This window comes from Phoenix dactylifera, chromosome 12 (assembly GCF_051530095.1).
Source record: "Phoenix dactylifera cultivar Ajwa chromosome 12, Ajwa_hap1_PhDact_Kaust_v1.1, whole genome shotgun sequence".
Classification (NCBI taxonomy): Eukaryota; Viridiplantae; Streptophyta; class Magnoliopsida; order Arecales; family Arecaceae; genus Phoenix; species Phoenix dactylifera.
The window spans coordinates 28,139,668-28,161,183 of record NC_143201.1 but is presented as its reverse complement, the minus strand read 5'-3'; the positions used below and the strand labels follow the sequence as shown (position 1 = coordinate 28,161,183).

At 40.2% G+C, this 21,516-nt stretch overlaps 2 protein-coding genes across 5 annotated transcripts; both read left to right on the top strand.

The window, feature by feature from the left end:
• Positions 1-406: 406 nt before the first annotated feature.
• Positions 407-3,628, top strand: LOC103710220 (uncharacterized). The gene is made up of 4 exons (XM_008795866.5): positions 407-1,084; positions 2,240-2,395; positions 2,501-2,873; positions 3,384-3,628. Exons 1-3 carry the CDS (start codon positions 527-529, stop codon positions 2,870-2,872), a joined length of 1,086 nt encoding a protein of 361 aa, XP_008794088.4. The 5' UTR covers positions 407-526; the 3' UTR covers position 2,873; positions 3,384-3,628.
• A 4,611-nt stretch (positions 3,629-8,239) lies between these two features.
• On the top strand, positions 8,240-14,193 carry LOC103710221 (NAC domain-containing protein 75-like). Of its 4 annotated transcripts, XM_017843571.5 has the most exons (8): positions 8,391-8,984; positions 9,135-9,202; positions 9,409-9,630; positions 9,837-10,014; positions 10,510-11,066; positions 12,023-12,274; positions 12,553-12,660; positions 13,843-14,193. In XM_017843571.5, exons 3-8 carry the CDS (start codon positions 9,508-9,510, stop codon positions 13,921-13,923), a joined length of 1,299 nt encoding a protein of 432 aa, XP_017699060.4. In that variant the 5' UTR covers positions 8,391-8,984; positions 9,135-9,202; positions 9,409-9,507; the 3' UTR covers positions 13,924-14,193. The 4 variants fall into 4 exon arrangements, with proteins under 4 accessions (XP_017699061.4, XP_017699060.4, XP_089782779.1 ...); XM_017843572.5 differs by lacking the exons at positions 8,391-8,984; positions 9,135-9,202 and adding an exon at positions 8,240-8,380; XM_089926653.1 differs by having other exon boundaries at positions 8,391-9,202.
• The last annotated feature ends 7,323 nt before the right edge of the window (positions 14,194-21,516 follow it).

Sequence of the window (21,516 nt, the reverse complement as noted above, 5' to 3'; positions counted from 1 at the left end):
GAACTAGTTTACTACTAATCAGGTTTCATTCATTGTGCTTACATCTTTAGCAAGCAAATTAGATTTTTCAATGTAGACTATGGTGATAGATTGGTTTAAATTGGTTGATAAGCAAGTTTTAAGTTCACGAATTTCACCTATTTTCCACCAAACAGATTTAGTTTTGATGAACAAAGGTGAATTCTAGCATATCTTGGCTTTGCAATTGTTTAAAAAGTTCTCCAAGTCACTGGTGAATATCTTGGCTACAGGGGGTTTAGAATGCATTGGAGGGCTTCATTTTCATTCTACCAAAACTTTTAATGCATTTTTGCGTGGAGCGACAGTAATGACGCTGAACGAAAACCGGCACATGATTTACCGACGTTAGCTTAAAGCTACTCCTCGTCCCAAGATCTCCAAAATCACCCTTCTACCCTAAACCCCATTGGCCATTCCCTCTTCTCGATCCCCATTCCTCCGTTTCCCGCCTCCATCCCTTCTCTCTCCCATCTTCTTGGATTCAGAAGCGAGTGATAGAGAAAAGATGAAGGAGAGGCTAATCGCGGTGGGGTTCGAGGGGTCGGCGAACAAGATTGGGGTGGGCATCGTAACCCTAGACGGCACCATCCTTTCCAACCCCCGGCACACGTACATCACCCCGCCGGGCCAGGGCTTCCTTCCCCGCGAGACCGCCCACCACCACCTCCGCCACCTCCTTCCCCTCCTCCGCTCCGCCCTCGACGCCGCCGGCCTCTCCCCCGCCGACATCGACTGCCTCTGCTACACCAAGGGCCCCGGCATGGGCGCCCCCCTCCAGGTCTCCGCCCTCGCCGTCCGCGTCCTCTCCCAGCTCTGGCGCAAGCCCATCGTCGCCGTCAACCACTGCGTCGCCCACATCGAGATGGGCCGCGTCGTCACCGGCGCTCAAGACCCCGTCGTTCTCTACGTCAGCGGGGGGAACACCCAGGTCATCGCCTACAGCGAGGGCCGGTACCGCATCTTCGGGGAGACCATCGACATCGCCGTCGGCAACTGCCTCGACCGCTTCGCCAGGGTCCTCACCCTTTCCAACGATCCCAGCCCTGGGTATAACATCGAACAGGTTTGCTGCTTTCCTTTCTCCTCATCTCTTTTCCGAAATTTTTCCTGAATTGGATGCCTCATTCATCTCCATTCATTCACCGTATTTAATCCGATTCTTAGAAACCTCGATCTCCCTCACAATCCATATCCATAATAAGACCAAGGTAGATATTTGGCATATATAATTGAAGAAGACCCATAAGCTCTTATTTTATCGGATCCACCAATATTTCCTCTAAATTTGAGTTCCATCGCTATTTTGATTTGACTGCTTACCACGAAGAATGATGGTCATGCTAATTCTATTGATGCTTGTATCATTTTATTGGTGACTTTTGGTTTCGGCATTATAACATACAGATGGCGATATCATGATTAGTCATTGTTCAATAATATTAACATCAAATATATTATAATATTGTTTAGATTACATTAGATCTTTATTTTAACCTGTCTTATGATAATCAGTATTATATCACCTAGCGTTCCGCCCGCGCCCGCAGCGAGGGGCGGGGGGGTGGCGGCGGCGGCGAGGGATAGAAAAAGAAAAGGTGGCGATATGTCTGTTTTGTCACCTGAAGAGTGCCTTTGCCGAACTCCGTATCTGCAGCCCAGACCTCCTCATTTATCTTTCCTTCCTTCTTTAGCTCTTTAAAGTTATCCATCTATTAGTTAAATGGCTCAATCACCTAGGTAGCATTTGCAATAGAATTTCTGAAGCAGGTTCTGTCAATTTTCACGAGTTAAGAATAATTAGATGCCTGTTATGCACTAGTATCCTTTAACACTCTGCATGTAATAGAATTATGTACCTCTCGGTTGTGAATATCTGAAAAGGGCAAACAGTCTATTTAAATTTTCTCAGAAACAAGTGATACTCTGAAATTCTCTCGAGGACGTTCTTCTGGATGTGCGGCATTTTTCTAAAAAGATTGCTAATGTTGGTCCTTTCTTCGTGAAGTTCTTGCCAGTTCTTTTGTTCAGATGATACTGCAATCTACACAGGCCTGTTGTTCAGTTCAATAATTTTCTCCTGATTTCAAAGCGTCCTACCACCTTATTTTTTCCCATAAAATCATTTTCTTAAGTTCTTCACTGGTGACATATTAATCTTCTTTTAATGTATCATATGATAATTGATAAATTGTCTGATAGTGGTGTTCCTCCGATTCAGCTTGCGAAGAAAGGAGAAAAATTTATAGATCTTCCTTATGTTGTCAAAGGAATGGATGTTTCATTTAGTGGGATATTGAGTTATATAGAAGCTACTGCTGCTGAGAAGCTTAAAAACAATGAATGCACACCTGCGGATCTTTGTTACTCCTTACAGGTATGTTTCTTATACACTCAGATGCACCGGATTGCAGCTTACTTTTGACTAATTTTATAAATAGTAGTTGGTGACTGATTTCTATTTTTATGTGTGATGTTCCAGGAAACAGTGTTTGCTATGCTTGTTGAAATCACCGAACGTGCAATGGCACATTGTGATAAGAACGATGTTCTCATTGTTGGTGGTGTTGGATGCAATGAACGATTGCAAGAGATGATGAGGACAATGTGCTCAGAGAGGGGTTGTAGGCTTTTTGCAACTGATGATAGGTACTGTGTTGATAATGGGGCAATGATAGCATATACTGGTCTCCTTGCATTTGCCCATGGTGTGACCACCCCCTTGGAGGAATCAACATTTACCCAGAGATTCCGAACTGATGAAGTGCAAGCAATTTGGAGAGAAAAATGTATGCTGAAAATAGATAATGCGGGTGGAGAGTCAGATCAGATTCCAGAGAAATTAGACTATTAAGGTATGAGTACTGAGTGAAAAGGTTGTGTTTTCAATGCTTGCAATAAATTATAAGCTGACACAGGAGGAGATGGGGAATCCATGTTTCTAATTTATTGTTTGAATCCCCTAAAATCTTAGGAAGCATAGATGACCGAAGGAACAAATTCGATGACTTTAAAATCCATCATGTGGGTTCCCATTCACCAAGACCTTAGCTGAAGAGTTGCATATTACTTTTCTTTTTCTTTTTCCAAAATAGCACAGATGCTTGTTTCATTGCTTGTTCATTCCCTAGTGCCGCTGATCTTGTATGCATCTCTTATTTTAATAGAAATCACTCATCAATAGTTCATCTTAAACACCTTTCTGTTTCGGGGTTTCTCTTGGTGTTAGACCATTTATTAGATATTCTTGTCTAATTTTGTGCCCTTGTTCCTCCCCTGGCTATTATGTCTGATAGTGTTTGCAATTGTTATATGCCTCCTGTAGCATGATGTTTTCTAATGGTTATCTGTTTATATGTAACCAGGCTATGCAGGAACTTACAAGAACAGCTCCATATGCATTGGAGACATTTGAGTTTTCATCGTGTCTGTAAGATATTTAGCTCAATGTGCATTTATAGAAACCTAATATATTTACGCCTGTTTCTGTAAACATGGCAAACTAACACTGGTGTAACAGTGTGGACTCTGCTCAATGTACATTTTTTACTTCTAGCCAAATTATTCCTTGCATGCTAGACTTGTGATTATCCTTGTCGCAGCAAGCTAATTGGTCTGCGTTCTTACATTTTGATAACGATTTGGCAATTTTGATTGTTCTGAAGCTGTTCTGAAGCCATCAAATTTATGATTTTGACACAGTTTCAAGTAAAATCTCATGCTCCAGATTCCCGTGGATGCCTCTAAAATAATCCGACTTCTGGGCTTGGTGGATTAAGTGTAAGATTGACCACCAAGACATGCAACCGACCTGAGACCTGAACCTTGGGCCCTCCTATAGTAATCTTGGCCCTTGATGGTGATTACCTATCTTTCGGAGGACCATGGCAAATTTTCTATAAGCGGCCCGTTCTTAGTAATCTTGGCCCTTGATGGTGATTACCTATCTTTCGGAGGACCAGACAACCCCATGGTCAGAGGGTTTATATGCTTTTAGTCTATATGTTTGCATTTTAAGATCTCCACCAAGCAACCGGATTTTACTGAGATGAGTTTGTTTCATTTACTTTTTGTTGTTCATTTTTCATTGTCTTAATGAATTGGATGGGATTTCCTCTCCCTTTTTTCTCAAAAAAGATACATAAAAATATTAGAAAATAATGAGTAAATCCCTTGTTTTTTAATTTTAGCAGCTTATAACACATTTGCATATAATCCCTTAAACACTATGAAGTCTTATTCAAGTTCTTTGGTCTTAAAGTTATTAATCAATTTTAAAAGTGTATTCGCGTTCAATATAAAAATAAACTATATAGATGGTGCACCGATCGGCTGATCTGAGATAAAGATCTCATAGTGTAGAGCAGATTTGTTTTTTGGTTCTGTATTTGGTTTTGTTTCTGGGATCGGAGGCCCATATTGGAGTTGGAGAGGAGATCCAATAAGGTTAGTGTAAATACCTATTTGCAACTATTATGATGCTTTGGGATTGGCATAATAGTTATAGAAGCTTTACAATGCACTATATCCGCTAGTATTTTGCACGTGCTGGGCACGTGCCTATCAGGGCAAAGAGTTGGGTTTGTCAACTTTTTATGTAGGTGCGCGTTGTTTGGAATTTCAATGCTATTAAAACCACAATGAGTCTGTTGCCTGTGCTAAGACTAATATTTACGTAAAATGGTGGCCATCATCTCATCAGGCGCTGGTAAGTGATGAGTTTTTCGTTGCTTCTATGGACTGCCAAAAATCCTTCGACCTACATGGGAAATTAACGATCATATGGGCCTGAGCCGGTTGCATATCCTATACCCGCAATCGGAGTGGAATGCGATTCGGTTGTCCTTCAGAATTCGTGCATCTGTTAGGTTTATTAACGTGGATTCCAGGATATTTCTAGAATCGTGGGACATGCAGATTATCTTTCCGTTATATATATATATATATATATATATATATATATAGTATAATGGCGGCTCACACGCGACAAATGTAATTGCGGCCAATAAAATTAGAAAATAAAAGGGCATACACTGACTCAAGCATAGAACCGTGATCCGTCCAAAAAAATTCTTCGGAGTAGTGGGGCATCATTTGCTTCTCTATATATATGCATGGCCTGATAAGAGCCACACTAGATCCTACAGATATTGAGAAGCAACGGCCGTCTTCTAGCCACACACCTCCAACCTCGAGGATGATGCGATCTATGCCTAGCATTCCAATGTCCCACTGCGGAATGGAAGCGGATGTCCCAACGAGGAATGGAAACGGAGCGCACCATCGCCTCTGGGTTCTAGTCTCGGGTCTCGCAGTCTTTTGCCGCCAACCCATTTGCACACCAATACACCATCCAACTTTGCCTCGACTCCCCCGTAGTAGTCGATAGGTAGGGCTACAATTACACCTTCAACCCCAAAAATCTCTCTCTCACACACACATACGCGCACATTATAGGTGCATTTACTCGTGCATGAACCATAAAGATAGCCAACCTTCTTAGAGTCGAGTTCCTCTTCAATGCGTATTTTACATAGTGTGGGAATGGGCATGTCTATATGAAGGACCTGTAATGCAAAATAAGCATCGCAAAGAGGCTGAACTCATCTTCTTGGAGCTCTTGCAAGAAGAAATATTAGATAGGCCAATCACATTACATGGTTAACTAGAAGAGGTATAGTTTTATTCTTCCTTTTTTTTTTATAAATCTCTTAACATCAGTTATAGGGATTGAATAAACTGTGACCTTCTTCTCCCTAGGGGTGGAGGGTGGGATTCCCACTAGATTGATCAGATGTTTGGAGAGCCATTTGCGGAACGGATTCGGTCGCTCCCAGATCCGGGGCACCCCTGCCTCGACATCAGGGTATGGAGCTCGTCCAGCAGTTCTAGAGTCAGAGTAGCCAGCGTCTCTTGCGTTGTCCAAGATGGGGGGCAGTTGGGGGTGGCTTTTGGCTAGATTTGGCGTTTGGGGCTGTACCCCAGAGTAGCTCTATTCCGTTGGAAGTTTTCTTGGGGTAGGCTACCAATAAGACTTCTGTTGCATGGGAGGAGCAGGGGTATTCACCTCCAGTACCCTGCGTGTCAGGATGATGAGTTGCTGGACCATGCTATTTTTCTGTGCCACCGGGCGAGGAGGGCATGGAGGCAGACGGGGTTCCCCACAGACCTCTGGTGTCATGCGACATCCTTTCTTCAGGCTCTTCGACGGTTGGCCGAGGCCTTGCAGTCCAGACCGGAGGCAAGGCAACCTATACTGCTTACCAGATTTGACTTGCGAGGAACGCATAGACATTTGGGAAGAGGTGCCTTCCACTGGAGGTGGTAGTGGAAAGGATGTGGTTGCTGGCGCTGGAGGCCTTTCAGGCGATCCAGTCGGATAGACTTTTGACAGCTCGAGACATCTATGGCTTCACATCTACTCATGGAGCGCCCCATTTGGTGTTTTTCACCTTGGAGCCCCCACCCCTCGAGTTTCCTCAAGGTCAACTTCGATAGATGCGTCTTGCAGGGCGGTAGGAGGGGAGATGCAGGCTTTGTTGTCAAGGGCCCGAATTTTAAGGTGATTGCGGCTAGATGTTGCCACTTGTTTGATACATCGGTGCCAGGGGAGGAGTTGAGAGCAGCTTGGTCGGGCTTGTGCTATGTTCGGCGTGCCTTGCAGGAAAGAGACGTCCTTTTGGAGGGTGACTCAGCGATGGTTATTGGGTGGATCCAGCAGACTTCTGGGAGGCTCGGCGACTGCCATTCGTTGGTGAGAGATATCCGGGCCTCGATCTCTGACGGGCTAGTATTTCAGGTGAAGCATGTGTTTAGAGAGGCTAATGGGGCGGCAGATTGGGTAGCTTGTTCTGTTGCTAACCACTCAGAGACCACCTATTGGAGGGAGAGGTGGAGTTGCGTACTGCTCTCCGTGATGTATTGCTTTTTGATTCTCTTGGCTGTATTCGTACACATTATGTATGAGATTCCATTTTTAGCCAGAAAAAAAAACTGGGGCTTGTCTCTATTGTTATATCTGTTTGCTTAGTAACTATAGATTTTGGGTTAGAGTTCAGGTAGCGCGTCTCCAATATTGAAATCCAAATAATTATACTGTAAGTGGTTCTCTTTTTTTTTTTTTCTCTCACAACATTATATATGGAGATTAATGTGCAAATACAAGGGACAATGCATACTTATATGCACATAAATAGATGGTAATAATTAATCTATCAATGAATTTAAGATTGACATGACTTATATCCCTATATCAATGGGAAAATTGCCTTGTGTGCAACTTGGGAGGCAATATGGAAGGCAAATACGATAAATGCATATAATTTCTATATTTTATCGTTTTTGAGGGGCTATCGAAGGTTTATATTAGACTTAGGTCTAAATATAAAGCTACTACCATATGCATTCATCTCATATTTTATAGAATATATATATATTTATATCTTGTCCAATATAAGTCAACCTTTCAAGGCTCAGGTTGGAGATGCTCCTATACAAGCATATATTATATCACAATGACAATATAGAAAGGAGAGAATAAATGACTAGATTTGCTCGTATATGCTAAGATTTCAAGAACAACAAAGATGTGCTGAAGTAGTAAATATAATCCAAGCTTCAAGGAATCAAGGAGCGAGATACGAAGACTGTTAATTAGTGGAGTATAAATGACTAGATTTGATCGTATATGCTAAGATTTCAAGAACAACAAAGATGTGCTGAAGGAGTAAATATAATCTAAGCTTCAAGGAATCAAGGAGCGAGATACGAAGACTGTTAATGAGTGGAGTATTGGAGAACGAAACCAGAGCCAAATTTAGATAAACCTAACCTTGTCACCCTCTCCTTCCTTGCGGTCATACCCACCTCACGACAAAATCCACGGCAAGCTTATGCCACTAGCTGGCCCTTCCTTACACACTATTTCCTCCTCCACAAGAGGATATTGTCCCCAGTATTCAATAATACTTAAATAATTTTCTTAACAATAACTCGTACGAGGACACGCTGCAAGGGGGAAAACGCAAACCTGAAATGCTAAAGATAAACAGGTGCAGATTTCTTAAATCATGCATTAAATTTATATTAATTTTTTTGTTAATATTCTCTTAAGTACCTGCATATATTTATAGTTAGGAATAGCATATAATAATTTGTGATCCTGCTTGTATTTGAAGTTTGCTTGGGCGTGTGGTATATTATATGTTTCAGTTTATTTTATTTGGGGTCCATCGAGTGTACTCCTCCATTGCCTTAGGTATGAAGCAACCTATGGATTCACCCCCTCAACCCCACTTCCCATCTGCAAACCTCCTCCCTCATGCCCAAAAGGATCATCATTTCAGCGCATCCCAAAACCCATGTGAGCTCCTATCACCCTCTTTCTTCTTTTCCACCCTACAGTTTCATTATTAGACAAAGGAAAAATAGATGAAATTCCATCATTTCATGCAAGAAAAAATAGAGATCCAGCTTCTACTTTATTTTAAGAATATTACTTTCTTTTGTGGTTTCATGTAATTTCACCATCCACCTGTAGGACGGGTGGTCATTCTCCTCTTTTGTTTTGTTAGGAGATATTCTTTTTGGCCTTAATCCAAGAAGTAGTGGGTCTTTTCTTTCAGGGAGACAAACCTGAATTGGCTCTCTCTTTTATGTATAAATTCCATGCCGTGTGAGTGTTGATGCTTTATGTTTAATAGTATTCGGTTTTGGCTCTTTGGAATGTGCAGTAACAGCTGTGAAGGCCGTTTCCTGCTTTTGCTTTAGTAGCCGAACTCCTAAAAAAAACACCCAAAGGTGGGGAGTGATATCAAAACCCTCGCCGGCCCCCTCCCTTCTTTCTCTCTCTCTTAACCGCGTATACACAGCCAGGTTTGGGGCACAGGTTTGAAGGGGTTGTGTGTGTGAGAGAGAGAGAGTGTTTTTTGAGGACCTCTTCCTTTTGCTCATGGGCTTCAGTTAAAGTAGGAATTCTCGTGTATTTCTTTTCAAGCTAAAGAAGGTTTTAATATCACACTCACAGTTTCTTCTTTTCTCCCTTCGTTTCTTTCTTACTCTGGCATCTCTCTCTCGCCCCCTTCTCCCTCCCTTTCTTTCTGCTTCCTTCTCCTTAGACTCCTGGTCGTCTTTCTCATCTGGTTGGTGCCGAATTCCTTATCCTGGATCCAGGTTTCATTCAAGAGTAATTCTCTTCCACCTTCATTGTTATAAATTGTTTTGCTCTTGATAAATGCTTTTCAACTTCTGCTATCAGTTCAATAAGTGATTTCCGTACTATTTAGGCGGCTAAGTTTATTATTTATTTTTCCCCTTTATGATGGTGCTTGTTTTTCTTCAATTGAACAAGACTTGTTTGCTGATTTTCTTGGTGCTCACAAACTTTTTCAGAGGTTTATTCAGAATTTGATTAGTATAGTCGGTGGGACTTCCTCTGAAAAGATTCCAGTAAAGTAATGGAGGAGAGCATCTGATGCCCATGAAGTAGCCATGAACAGGAGTAGCATAGGTTCAGCCAGCAGCTCCGATCTCATTGATGCCAAGCTGGAGGAGCATCGGATGTGTGGATCCAAGCAGTGTCCCAGTTGTGGCCACAAGCTCGACCGCAAGCCGGTATGGAAACATAAAATTCTCTTCGTACTTCTCTTTATGGAGGCAGTAACTGATATTAAATGAAATTAATAAGAAATCTGCATACTTGTAGTTTTAATTTATAAGGTTTGCTTTATTAGTTGGGGTGTTTCCCTTAAAAATTCTTCAATTAAATAGTACGGTTGGAAGAATGAAGCAGTTTGTATATTACGGTTTGACAATTGTAGGACTGGGTTGGGCTACCGGCAGGCGTAAAATTTGATCCAACAGACCAAGAACTGATAGAGCACCTTGAGGCAAAGGTTAAAGGAGAAGAGTCCAGGTCTCATCCTCTGATAGATGAGTTCATACCCACGATAGAAGGAGAGGATGGCATCTGCTACACTCACCCTGAGAAACTTCCAGGTTGGAGAACTCACACACAAAAAGTCTCTTTCTCTTTCACATTAATTGTTATTTTATGCAGTTTTTCTTTGGGTATGTAGAGAAAAGTTTTATGAGGTATACGTTCCATCCTTCTTCCTCCCGTCTTTAACACTCAATTCAGTGTTTCTCCCTCTCCCTCTCTCTCCATGTGTTTGTGGGTATATGCAAAAGAATTATTGTTTATAAAAAGCTCTTACTTGTTTTTTGAAATTCGATCTCTCTCTCTCTCTCTCTCTCCCCCTCTCTCTCTCTCTCTCTGTGTGTGTGTGTGTGTGTGTGTGTGTGTGTGATGGAAAGATACTGGAGAAGTTTCTAAATAGGTTTCTCACCTCTCTGAGTGCTGATTTGATTTGGTTTGGTTTTACTTCTCGAGGTTGTTACATCTGACAAGAAAATCTGAACTAATGGTCCCTTTGGTCACACCTAACTTCAAATGATTCCCTTTCAATCATCTCCTGTACGCCTTTGTTTCAGGTGTGACAAGGGATGGCCTCAGCAAACACTTCTTCCACAGGCCATCCAAGGCCTACACCACAGGCACAAGAAAGAGAAGGAAGATCCAAACAGAATGCGACCTCCAGAGGGGTGAAACCAGGTGGCACAAGACTGGCAAAACCAGGCCAGTAATGGTCAATGGGAGGAAAAAGGGGTGCAAAAAAATACTTGTGCTGTACACCAACTTTGGGAAGCACAGGAAGCCTGAGAAGACCAACTGGGTCATGCACCAGTACCACTTGGGGGAGCTTGAGGAGGAGAAGGAAGGGGAGCTGGTGGTGTCTAAGATATTCTACCAGACCCAGCCGAGGCAGTGTAACTGGTCAGATAGGAGTGCAGCAGCAGCAGCTGGGGAGGGAATAATGGACCAAAGGAGGGAGAGCGGGAGTGGGAGCTGCTCCTCAAAAGAGGTGGTTAGCCAAAGGGATGAGCTCAACTCTAGGGCTGGTATCTCAGGATACACTGCCTTGGATATCCAGCAGAATATCAAGCCAGATAATTTCAGCTTTGCTCCATTTAGGAAAAGCTTTGATGAGGTATGTATCTATAATAAAGTCGTTCATGGAAAGGCCGATTTAATTAGTTCAGCAACTAATGCAGTTCTTCTTCTATTAAGGTAAATAATAAGAATAATAATAATAAAAAACAGAAGCAAAAACAACATCACCATCACCAACAACAATTTATAATGCATCTGTTGCAACTATTCACATTTCAAAACCATTTTTCTTATTTGTTTAGAATAGATTGTACTACCACAAAATGAGATTTTGGATACAATATTCCTTATGTGATGTACGCATGCACAAACCAAATCAACAGCATTCAGCTCGCGTATACTTACCTTGCAATGAAGGCAAAGTTATGAGTGCTTACAATCTATTTGCACATAATCAGATAGCGTAAGCAAAATCGAGAAGGCTTTTCAATTTAATGCAGTTTATTTACCTTTATTAGAACACTTCTTTCTCCATGATGTGAAATTTCCAAATTTGATTTGAAGACCGTACAAGACTCCTGAATTTCAGTTATGATACGGGCTTGCCCAAGCAAAACACAAGGAATTCTACTTAAAAATAATGTTTAAAGTATATATTTGATCTTTCCTTTTTTCCTCAAATTGATTTATAAAACCTTTAGCAGCATCCATGTAAGACCATGCTCCCATCATTTATATCGTACCCTAACATAAATATTACATGTATACCCTAACGTAAACACAAGGCCTATGTATATAAAGCAAAATAGGCCCTCTTAGCTAAACTTTCACATCATTTTATTCGAAGTGCAAGCAACCCAAAGAGCCAGTGTCCACATATATAAATCATAACATAAAACACCATGAACATTTTATCACCGTTTAATAAACATTACTCCAAAAAAAAGGTGTGGGAGAAAAGGGACACATAACAAACAAACTGAAAGAGAAGGGGAGGAGGAAATGGGAAAAGAAAGTGTATTGAGCTACAAGTGTTTTATGGGTATGGAGCAGGTGGGCATGGGAGGAGCAGGACCAAAGGCAAGAGAGGAGCATGAGGAAGCTGAGCACCACCACGCATTACCGCAGCATCATCATGTGGCCCAAAAGCAGCAGCAGGCGGCACCAACCGCAGCCTTCCACATCAGCAGGCCTACAAACACCGTCTCCACCATCATCTCCCCGCCTCCACTGCACCAGACCTCAGTTGTGCTCAATGACCCCTACCATGTCTCAAGGCTCCTACTCCAAGCTGATAAGTTTCAGGTATCTCCTGATATAATTGGATAATTATATGTTGATAGCCTAAGAAGATGAGGTTTTGATGAGTTGGTGTGTTGGTCCATTGGTATTAAAAGGATTACGCGTCCATCGTTTGATGTGGGAAAGCTTAATTAGAATCTTAATTAATGATTGCTGGATCCTCGCCATTTATATAGAATCTTTTGTTTAGATTGACATAGCATATGGTCCGAGTATAGGACTTCATTAGATGTTTTCTTCTAATATTTTCATTGACTGGGAATTCATGCAACTGTTGACAGCAGCAGCAGCAGCAGCAGCAGCTTCAGCAGCATCAGAAGCTGGATCACAGATCCGCTTCTGGCCTGGAAGAATTGATAATGGGTTGCACTTCAGCTGGCATTAGAGGAGTAAGTCTGACCCTTGAAATTAACCTAGAAACCAAGATATATTTTATATTGCCAGTTCACATTGGGAACACTTGTCTTTCTCTTTTCTCTTACAAATTGTTTGGTCGGTTTAGTTTGTTACAATTACCTGCTTTTACAAAACAATACACTATCAACTTATCAGGGGAAAAAGAACCTATATATTTGTTCCATAGCTAATCATAAGTAAATCTGAATGAGACAAAGAAAGGAGAAATATATGGTTTTATTTAATCTAACAATGCCAATTATAATTTGTTTTTGTTCTTATTGGGCAACACAAGCTATCAGAGAAAAGCATTCAGCTGGTGAATTTAAAATCAAATGTGGGCCTATCTGGTTTCGTATGAGGACAATATATGTGCAACAAAAAACAAAAAACAAAAAACAAAAACAGAATCTAGACCTTGGAGGCATAATGTATATGCTAGAGAGAGAGGAGGGAGGGAGGGACACACACACACACACACACACACACACACACACACAGAGAGAGAGAGAGAGAGAGAGATCCTCCTCTATTCTATGACCTAGGTAGAAACAGAAACTTCCTTTCTTTCCCTTTCAAACCAACAAAAGTGACAACACAAGCTTTTTATCTTGTGGGCTGTCTTCCTTTTTAATAAGAACATGTTTTTCTTTTTAAAAACTGGTATAGAAAAGAAAAAGAAAAAGAAACAAAGAGGCACTTTTCTGTTTTTTCATGTCTAATGATGTCGTAGAACCAAAATGTTTATCTTCTTCCTCCTCCCCCCCTCTCTCTCTTATTATTTTTTTTTTAAAATTTTGATGATACGCATTACCAGAGGTGCTAACATTTCATTTGGGTCCTCCATTGCATGGTTTATATACAGCAACACTTACTAAACCAAGCAGTGTGATGATTTTTGTTTTTTTATTCTGATGGAATAAAGCAGTGTGATGTCACCGTAATTTTTTCCATGTTGTTTATTATTCAGTTTGAAATAAATAGAAAATGCGCATCCTTTTCCTCTTCTAAAAATGTTTATTTTTAATTTTGACCAGATTTTTCTGTGCCTTCTTTTTAGCAATACATAATCTCTTCATTTTATTCTAGGGTTGTGATCCATGTTTGGATCTCATGCACATATCTACGTATAAAAAAACTCATCTCTTTTGAAAATCCTTCACATGCTGTGACAGGAAACATCTGTTCCACACTCCCAAGAGACAGAATGGCAGTACCCATACTGGTCACCTGACAACCCAGATCATCATGGGTAATAACGGAGAGGAGAACGAAGAAAGCTAACAGAACATCATCATTAGTGTCATCAGTACTTAGAACTTACAGTGTTGTTCTTTTCAAGGGGTGAAACAAGTTGGGAGGAAAAAACAAAGAGGTTCCTCTCTCTTCTTCACCAAAGGGATTTGGATAAGGAGCTGACGGCTCGGCAAGTAAAGACTAATCGTACAATAATCCAGGTCGGATAGAAACAAAGTGCAAATGTGTTGAAGGAAATAAAAAAAGAGAGGAAAAAACAAAAAAAAAAAGATAGAAAAAGAAAAAGGAAGTTGCTGCTGTTGCTGACTGGAGAAGGGAAGGGCAAAATCCCTGGAACCAACCAACCATGCATCAAAATAAACACTGCCATCATTACCATATCAAACCCATAATCACCTTTTTATTGTTGTTGTTGTTATTATTGCTAATTGTAATATAACTATTATTATTTTATTGTTTATGTGTATTTTTTCTTATATGTTGAAACAGAAAAAATGAGAAGAGAAGAGAAAAAAAAAGAGAAGGTTTTCGAAGAGAGGGAGCTTTCAATTATAGTGTTTGTTGTTGGAAGTGAAGTTTTCAATGGTTTCGAAGCTTGAAGAATAAATGTTTCTCCTTTTTCAATTTAAAATACTTCTTTGCTTTATCCTTTGTTTCTTCTTAAGAATCAAGAAAGATGAAGTGTCCTTTTATACATGAAGTCAGGGTGTTCAATTAAGGCACAAAATAAAAGCTGTGTTGTGACATAGAAAGTATTGTGTCAAAGCATGTCCTCTTGGCTGTATCTATTAAAGAACTGTAACAAGCTTAGCATGTTGTTGGACTGCAACATGTACTGCATTTTCCATTGAATTTTCAATGTTGCTAAGAAATAGTTGCAACAGACTACGTCTGATCTAGCCCTTTAAACCATAATAAGAAAACAGCAGCACCCACCATTTTATTTGAAAAAAAATTACTGTATTATCAGTCTAAAAGAATTTTGATGTAACTATTGCATTTTGATTACAAATGATGCTATATATCATCACCATGCCACGTAAAAAGTTGCTGCAAACATTTTTCTAAGAATTTTGAAGGAAATTTCAGATCACCATGTGGCTTTCTTATAAATACTCTAGAAGTTGATGAGATGTTTCTCTTCTCACGATGATTTTGTTAAAGTTATATGATTTTTTTTTTTAAAAAAAAAATCATCTCATCAACTTCTAGAGTATTTATAAGAAAGCCACATGGTGATCTGAAATTTCCTTCAAAATTCTTAGAAAAATGTTTGCAGCAACTTTTTACGTGGCATGGTGATGATATATAGCATCCTTTGTAATCAAAATGCAATCCCCTAAACCTTTGTTTAAGTCTGTAGTCAAAGCTAGGAAAATGATTGTGTTTGTGACTGCTGTTCGCGTGTGTTATGGTTAAATAAGAGCCACTTTAGTTCCGCTTTATGCAGTATTCTATTCGATTGTGCTCTACGAGATGCGAAGTTTCTCAGCGGTGATGACCTACCTTTAGTTACTGCAATATTTCCTGCTTGGAAGAAAGAGAGAGAGAGGAACGTGCATGGTGGTCTCTTTGCACATCCTTTTCTTTGCTTTGGACGTGCATGTAGGGAGACTTGCGGAACCTTCTTTGTAGTTCCCCAGCACAAGGAATAAAGAGCTTGCAAGAGGATGAGGATAGGACCAAAACAGACTTCTCTTTTCCTCTTTTTCAAAGGAGGGCAAATGCTCACTTCCCTCCATCACGTTTCAAATTTTCCTCCTTATACACTTTTCATCCCCAAATCCTCTCTCATCAGGATCGTGCTGATCTTCTCTATCTTGTTCCAATTCCCTCGAAAGTATCCAAATTGTAAGACTACTGTTTCCACATAGAGAAGAATAAAATACTAAATTGAAGTATCTCTCATTCTATATATTTTCGCTTGCATATCACTTGCAAATTTAGTCATCGCATCTAATACTTCTACATTCTTCAGTTTATTTGTAAAGTGTAAATTCGCATGTAGCTCTAGCTTCACACGTGTCTCAACTATTGTACTTTTTGACCTACGACCAAAATTACCAGACATAGTGCAGTAATTTGTAAGCAGACTTCTTGCAAGTAGAATTGTTGTAATGTTCCTTCCATGCAACTAATTACAGTTACTTAGCATCTTTAGTTATTAGCAACAAGCTAGTTCAAGCTTATCCCAAATGGTTCATATGGTCATTTTGTCCTTGCAATCCTAGTACAAAGCCAATGGATGCCTTTTGTTCCAACATCTTTAGCCAAATGGAGAAAATCCTCCAATCCTAATGGACATGTGGGGAATAGAATGGGGGTGATGTATATGTGTCTGTTTGTGTCCCTATGGATGATATATAGGAAAGAATGTCTAGTCTCTTTCACCCCTTCCAAAAAGCTCAAGTTCATCTCTCTCTCTTTATAGCAGATCTCGGATGCTCTTCGAAGGGAACTGGAATAGCCCTGCTAGGGCTCCCATGTGTGCCGATTCGGTCCCATAAAGAAGTCGCCTGAGGAATTGTGTAGTGGAGAGGAGAATAACGGAACATGGGCTTCCTTTTTGGATTCTCTCAAGTGAGCTGCTTTTTAGAATGGTTGGTTCTCTTCTCTTACCTTTAATCTCCTCAGAGATAGCTCTTGCCATTATATATTATACTTCGTGCGTTAGGCAAGTTTAAGTTATAACGACACACGGGAAGCCAATGATGGGCCCTTCCTCGCACCAAAGGATGCATGGGTTGCCAACTAAAATGATTGAAGATAAAATAATTCAAAAGGAACCCGTGATTCTTCTTGTGCTAGAAAGGCCGAGCTCCTTGTTTAGGTTGCTTTGATTGCTAGGATAGTGGGGTTTAAAGGTCATTGGCCCGGGTTTCTTTCTGTCTGTGTGATTGTCTCTGAATGTGGAGTATCTTTCCCTCTGGTCATCTCCTTGCTTCTTAGCCTTGGTGGACTCTGTATCTATGATATGGAAATGGAGAAGGAAACCACGCAAATTAGAGGATGTATAACAAAGTGAGATATAAACACCACGCTCTTGAAAGCCATGGAATAGAAGAAACAGGAAGATGGAACTTCTAATTCTGTATTCACGGTTACTCGTGGAAGAGGATATTTCTGTGACAATACTTCATGGCTACGTGTGGAGGAGATATATATATACATGGATCCTACGTTGATATATCTGTAGTATAAGTATAAACATGCCATATCGTGATGGCATCATAATTAATTTAAGATTAAAGATGAACGTGATCTATACGTACGTTGCATGAATATCACTCCAGCCCCACTATAGTTGCCGTGGGCCCTACAGCAGGTTCCTGGTTATTTCGCATAATAAAGGAGCTTAGTGCGTTTTATGCTGTAAGGGTGCAACTTCTGGCCGGTTAGACCAAAGTAATTATTTGACCCCTAAAATTTAATTGTCCTCCAATTCTCAGATGAACGCTTTCGATCGCATTGGGTTGGCTTGGGCTGTGTCATGAGTTTCTGTTCTAATTTCCGGTCTATGCTGCCACTCTTGCCCAGTTTGGTGAGCTTTGAATTGAAGGGTAGTCGTCATGAAAATGGTTCGAGTTTCAAATTAAATGATGTTGGACACGCTGTTAATAAAGGTTAAGTTGGATTCAATCTTGTTGATCATCGTGCAAACTCAACCCGATCTAAATTTACTTAACATGTCTCTCGATCAAAGCCCTAAAAGATTGGCAGGCTAGTGTTAGACCAGCCTGACCCAAACTAAGTCCCGAAAGTTCCAAGCAACCCAACTTTTGATGCACTTGTTTTTGGCTGGCACGTCAATTTTTTTATTTGTCCATACAGAGATCTAAAGCTCCTCTAATATCTCATGCAGACTTGCTCATCTGCCTTTTATCTCGTGAGACCATGCATTTACTTCTGTTAATAAGGCGTCCATAATATACATGATGAAAAAGAGAAATAAGAAGAGAATTACATAATTTCAAAAAAAAGAGAAGGAAGACATAACTAAAATGAGGAGTACTTCTTAAATATATTTTAAATAAATAATCTTGATTGGTGGGATCAGTGCTTTCATTTCTTGAGGCGCCCCATGCATTGCATATTGTACTATATTTGTTCCTATAATACTTACATTCATCACTCCATTGTCAAGATCAGTACCTATCACACTTGCATTGATTCCTCCAACTAAAGCAAGGAGGATGCTCCTCATGGTTACAAAACATCTGTCTAGGTTCGAGAAAGCTCGATGGTACCAACCAATACCATCTTTCTGGAAAAGAGAAGCACTTGAGAGAACTTTGATACTCATCGTTTAATCTTGTGACCTCCGTTCTGCTAATCCAGTTTGTCGTCGTAATGATGATATGCTCCTGAAGCTCCCACTGACGTCTTTTAGTATCAAAATGGACAAAAGTGGAGTGATTGCTTGTTTAGTCAGAACCCTGCAACCCATTGCTCAACCACTCGACCAACCAAATACTAACACAAATCCCCAAAATCTCTCACCAATTATTGGTTGCCTACCTCGTGATAAATAAATTGAGAATCATGCCAAGGCCTGCAGCAGTCTTGGCCTGCCGCATAAAAATAAATCCCGGACTAAACTGAAAGCCTAAAAGAATCATATCCTACACTACGTGTACCATGTAGCTACCGTGCACGTAGCTAGTCACGACCGCTCATTTTTATAAATTTTATTCATAAAGTATTTATCTTGATGCACAATCACGTGGTGCATACGGTGTAGAGTATAATTTTTTGACAGTCTGGCACTACCAGTGCGTATCCTCCTAGCATGCTTATAAAATACGAAGATCTGGCATGGAATGAAACAAGTGATTCATGTACCATTTTATTCTTACCAATCAAACCAGGCCCAAAAAATAATGCTTGGTATGAAATTTCCAACTATAAAGTGTTAGACTAGAACCTGGGCCTGTTGTACTGTTTTCCCTTTCCACTGGCAAATCAATAGATCAGAACAGGATGCCAACTTATATACTATGCCATGTTATTGGGCAAATATTTTAGGTTTGGTCGTCACAGTGCCCTGACCCAAGGCATATTAGGGGCCCATCTTGGTGCCGCACCACACGTAGGTGTTAGCGTTACTAATGGACCAGTTAAAACCTATGACTTCTCAATGTTCTCATAGGATAGGCCCACAAGAGGACAACAAATATACTAGGCTTTTGGTAGGCCCACAAGAAAACAAAATGCAAGACGGCCCAGGGAAGGCCCGCAGCTGCGCGATGATAGAATAGACTTTTAAAGAGGGCTGCGCGATTCGGTTAAATTCAAATTCTATACCAGTTGCTGAATTAAGAGGTGCTTGGGCAGGTATAAAGTTAGCTGTGCTGCAGCCCAAAAAGAAATAGGTTTTAACTAGGAGGAGATTCAAATACAGTTATATCTTGAACTAACTCTCCTTCTTTTTGCAACTCTGCAGGGCACCTAATATTGGTCTTTTGCACCGGAAGCAGATACTCGCTATTTTGAAAGCAACTCATATATGGTTCGTGATGGGCTGGCCACTCAGGCGAGCATGTATTTCGAAAGACCAATGGGGCTGCCGATTGGGTGGCTTTTTTTGCTGCAGACCATTCGGATGGACATCGATGGGTGGGTGAGGCGGAGTTGCTTAGTACTCTCCGTGATGTATTGTTTTTTGATTTTCTTGACTATATTCATACATATTTAGTATGATACTTCTCTTTTAGCAAAAAAAGAAAAAAAAAAAAAAAAGCAACTCCTATCTTCTGAGAAGCTAACAAGGTTCTAGATTGGATTGCTGGGAATGCATGGGCCTGTGACATTGACATTAATCCATTGGATCCCGTTCCAATATAACTACAAACAGTACTACGAGTAGATGCTGTTTGCGTTTGTTGGTTCAGAAATTCAATGCTCAACTGGGGAAAGCAGGGCTTACAGGCTACACAAACTCTGGGCTAAAGGTTCTGTAACTTCACAAGCTCTGGGTTACATGTTCTGTAACTCTGGGGTAAGCAGGATTTACGAGCTTGGGTTTCTTGTTTCTTTTTAGGGTCGCTATGACCATCTGATTGTACTAAAAAAAAAGAGTTCATCTCACATTCTCAGAATTTTTTTTATAATATTTTCATGTTGATTCTATTTGGCTTAACTTAAAACATGGCCTATTTTTTATCTAGTCAAAAAGTTATTTAGTTTACCAATAAAAAAATAGTCAACTGTTACATGCAATGCATACATGAAATTCAGATTTTGAAACATCCCTAAACCAATGATATGTCAATGAAACATGCGTTAATTAAGACTTCTTGACAAAATCAGGTAATTTACTGGACATGGTTATGCCAGTGGAATGTGGATCTGTCATTTTGCACCTCACATCTTAATATATATACTGGGTGATGGTCGCAAGTTCAATTGCATGAAGAAGTATTCATGTTGCATTTCTTTTTTATTAAATATGAGGTTGGAGGGTGAATTGATGAAGTACCTCACAATGATCTAAGTAATTAGACTTAGGGTCACAGTACTCAGACTGAAATCCCCTAAAACAAGAGCCATTAAATTTGCAAATATGTCAGGGATTTAAAGAAAATAACCAAAATCTACAACCATGAAAGCTTTGGCAGGCATGTTTCATATGATGAGACCTCCAAATTTTCTTTGCACAGCAATATTAGATGCAAATCATGTACCATCACACCAAATGATTTCAAAAACAAGAAATCTCATTAGACGATGAATTTTCTTGTGCACCGGCCAGTAGAAAGAAGGGATAAATCCTGTGGCAAAATTGGTTCAAAAGGCCAAACCAGAATAAAAAGGTGAAGTGCTCCGTTACAAGGCTAAATAAAGTATAATGGTCTTCACAATGTGCAAATATTTTTCAATTATTGTCTCTTTTTTATTTTTATAACGATTCAAAAAGTCATCTAAAATAGACCACATCCGTACGAATCCTTACATACTCATTCCATTTAAATTCTGATGTCTTCGTCCTCACGATTCTATCTCTAACTGGACCCATTCATGCATTTTTGCCTTAACAAATACTCTTTGTGGATCTCGATCTTATCCAACTCACCAAATATCAAATTGCAAACGTATGCCATCGTAGAAATATGCACCTATGTTATTTAAATATTATAAAAATTGATAATACTTATCAAGAATTTGATTGCCTAGTCAAGCTATTTCAATACATAACTCTACATAATGTCTCTCATCCCAATAATTGCACTAAAGATTGAAATATACAACATGCCGGCTTTTTTTGTCAGGTTTTCTTTAGCAGCGGTAGTTATGTTCGTTTTCGATGTGGGATTTATGGCATGAATTGCACCGAAACAACGGTGGCAAACCAACCTATATCCTGCTAGCTAACGGTCAATGAGTTGTGGTACTCTAGGGGCAAGGAAAGCGTAAGGGAACGCTGTGCCGTGCCACTAATTCTATTTATCAAAAAAAAAGGCCTCCAATCCTTTTCTGCCACGCAAGACGGGGAATGTACCGGTGCTAAGAGTCGCGGGCACACGTAATACCTCCACAGAATCGCCCAGATGCTGAAGATTATTACCGAAGGATGCCATTTCCTCGCGGTATAT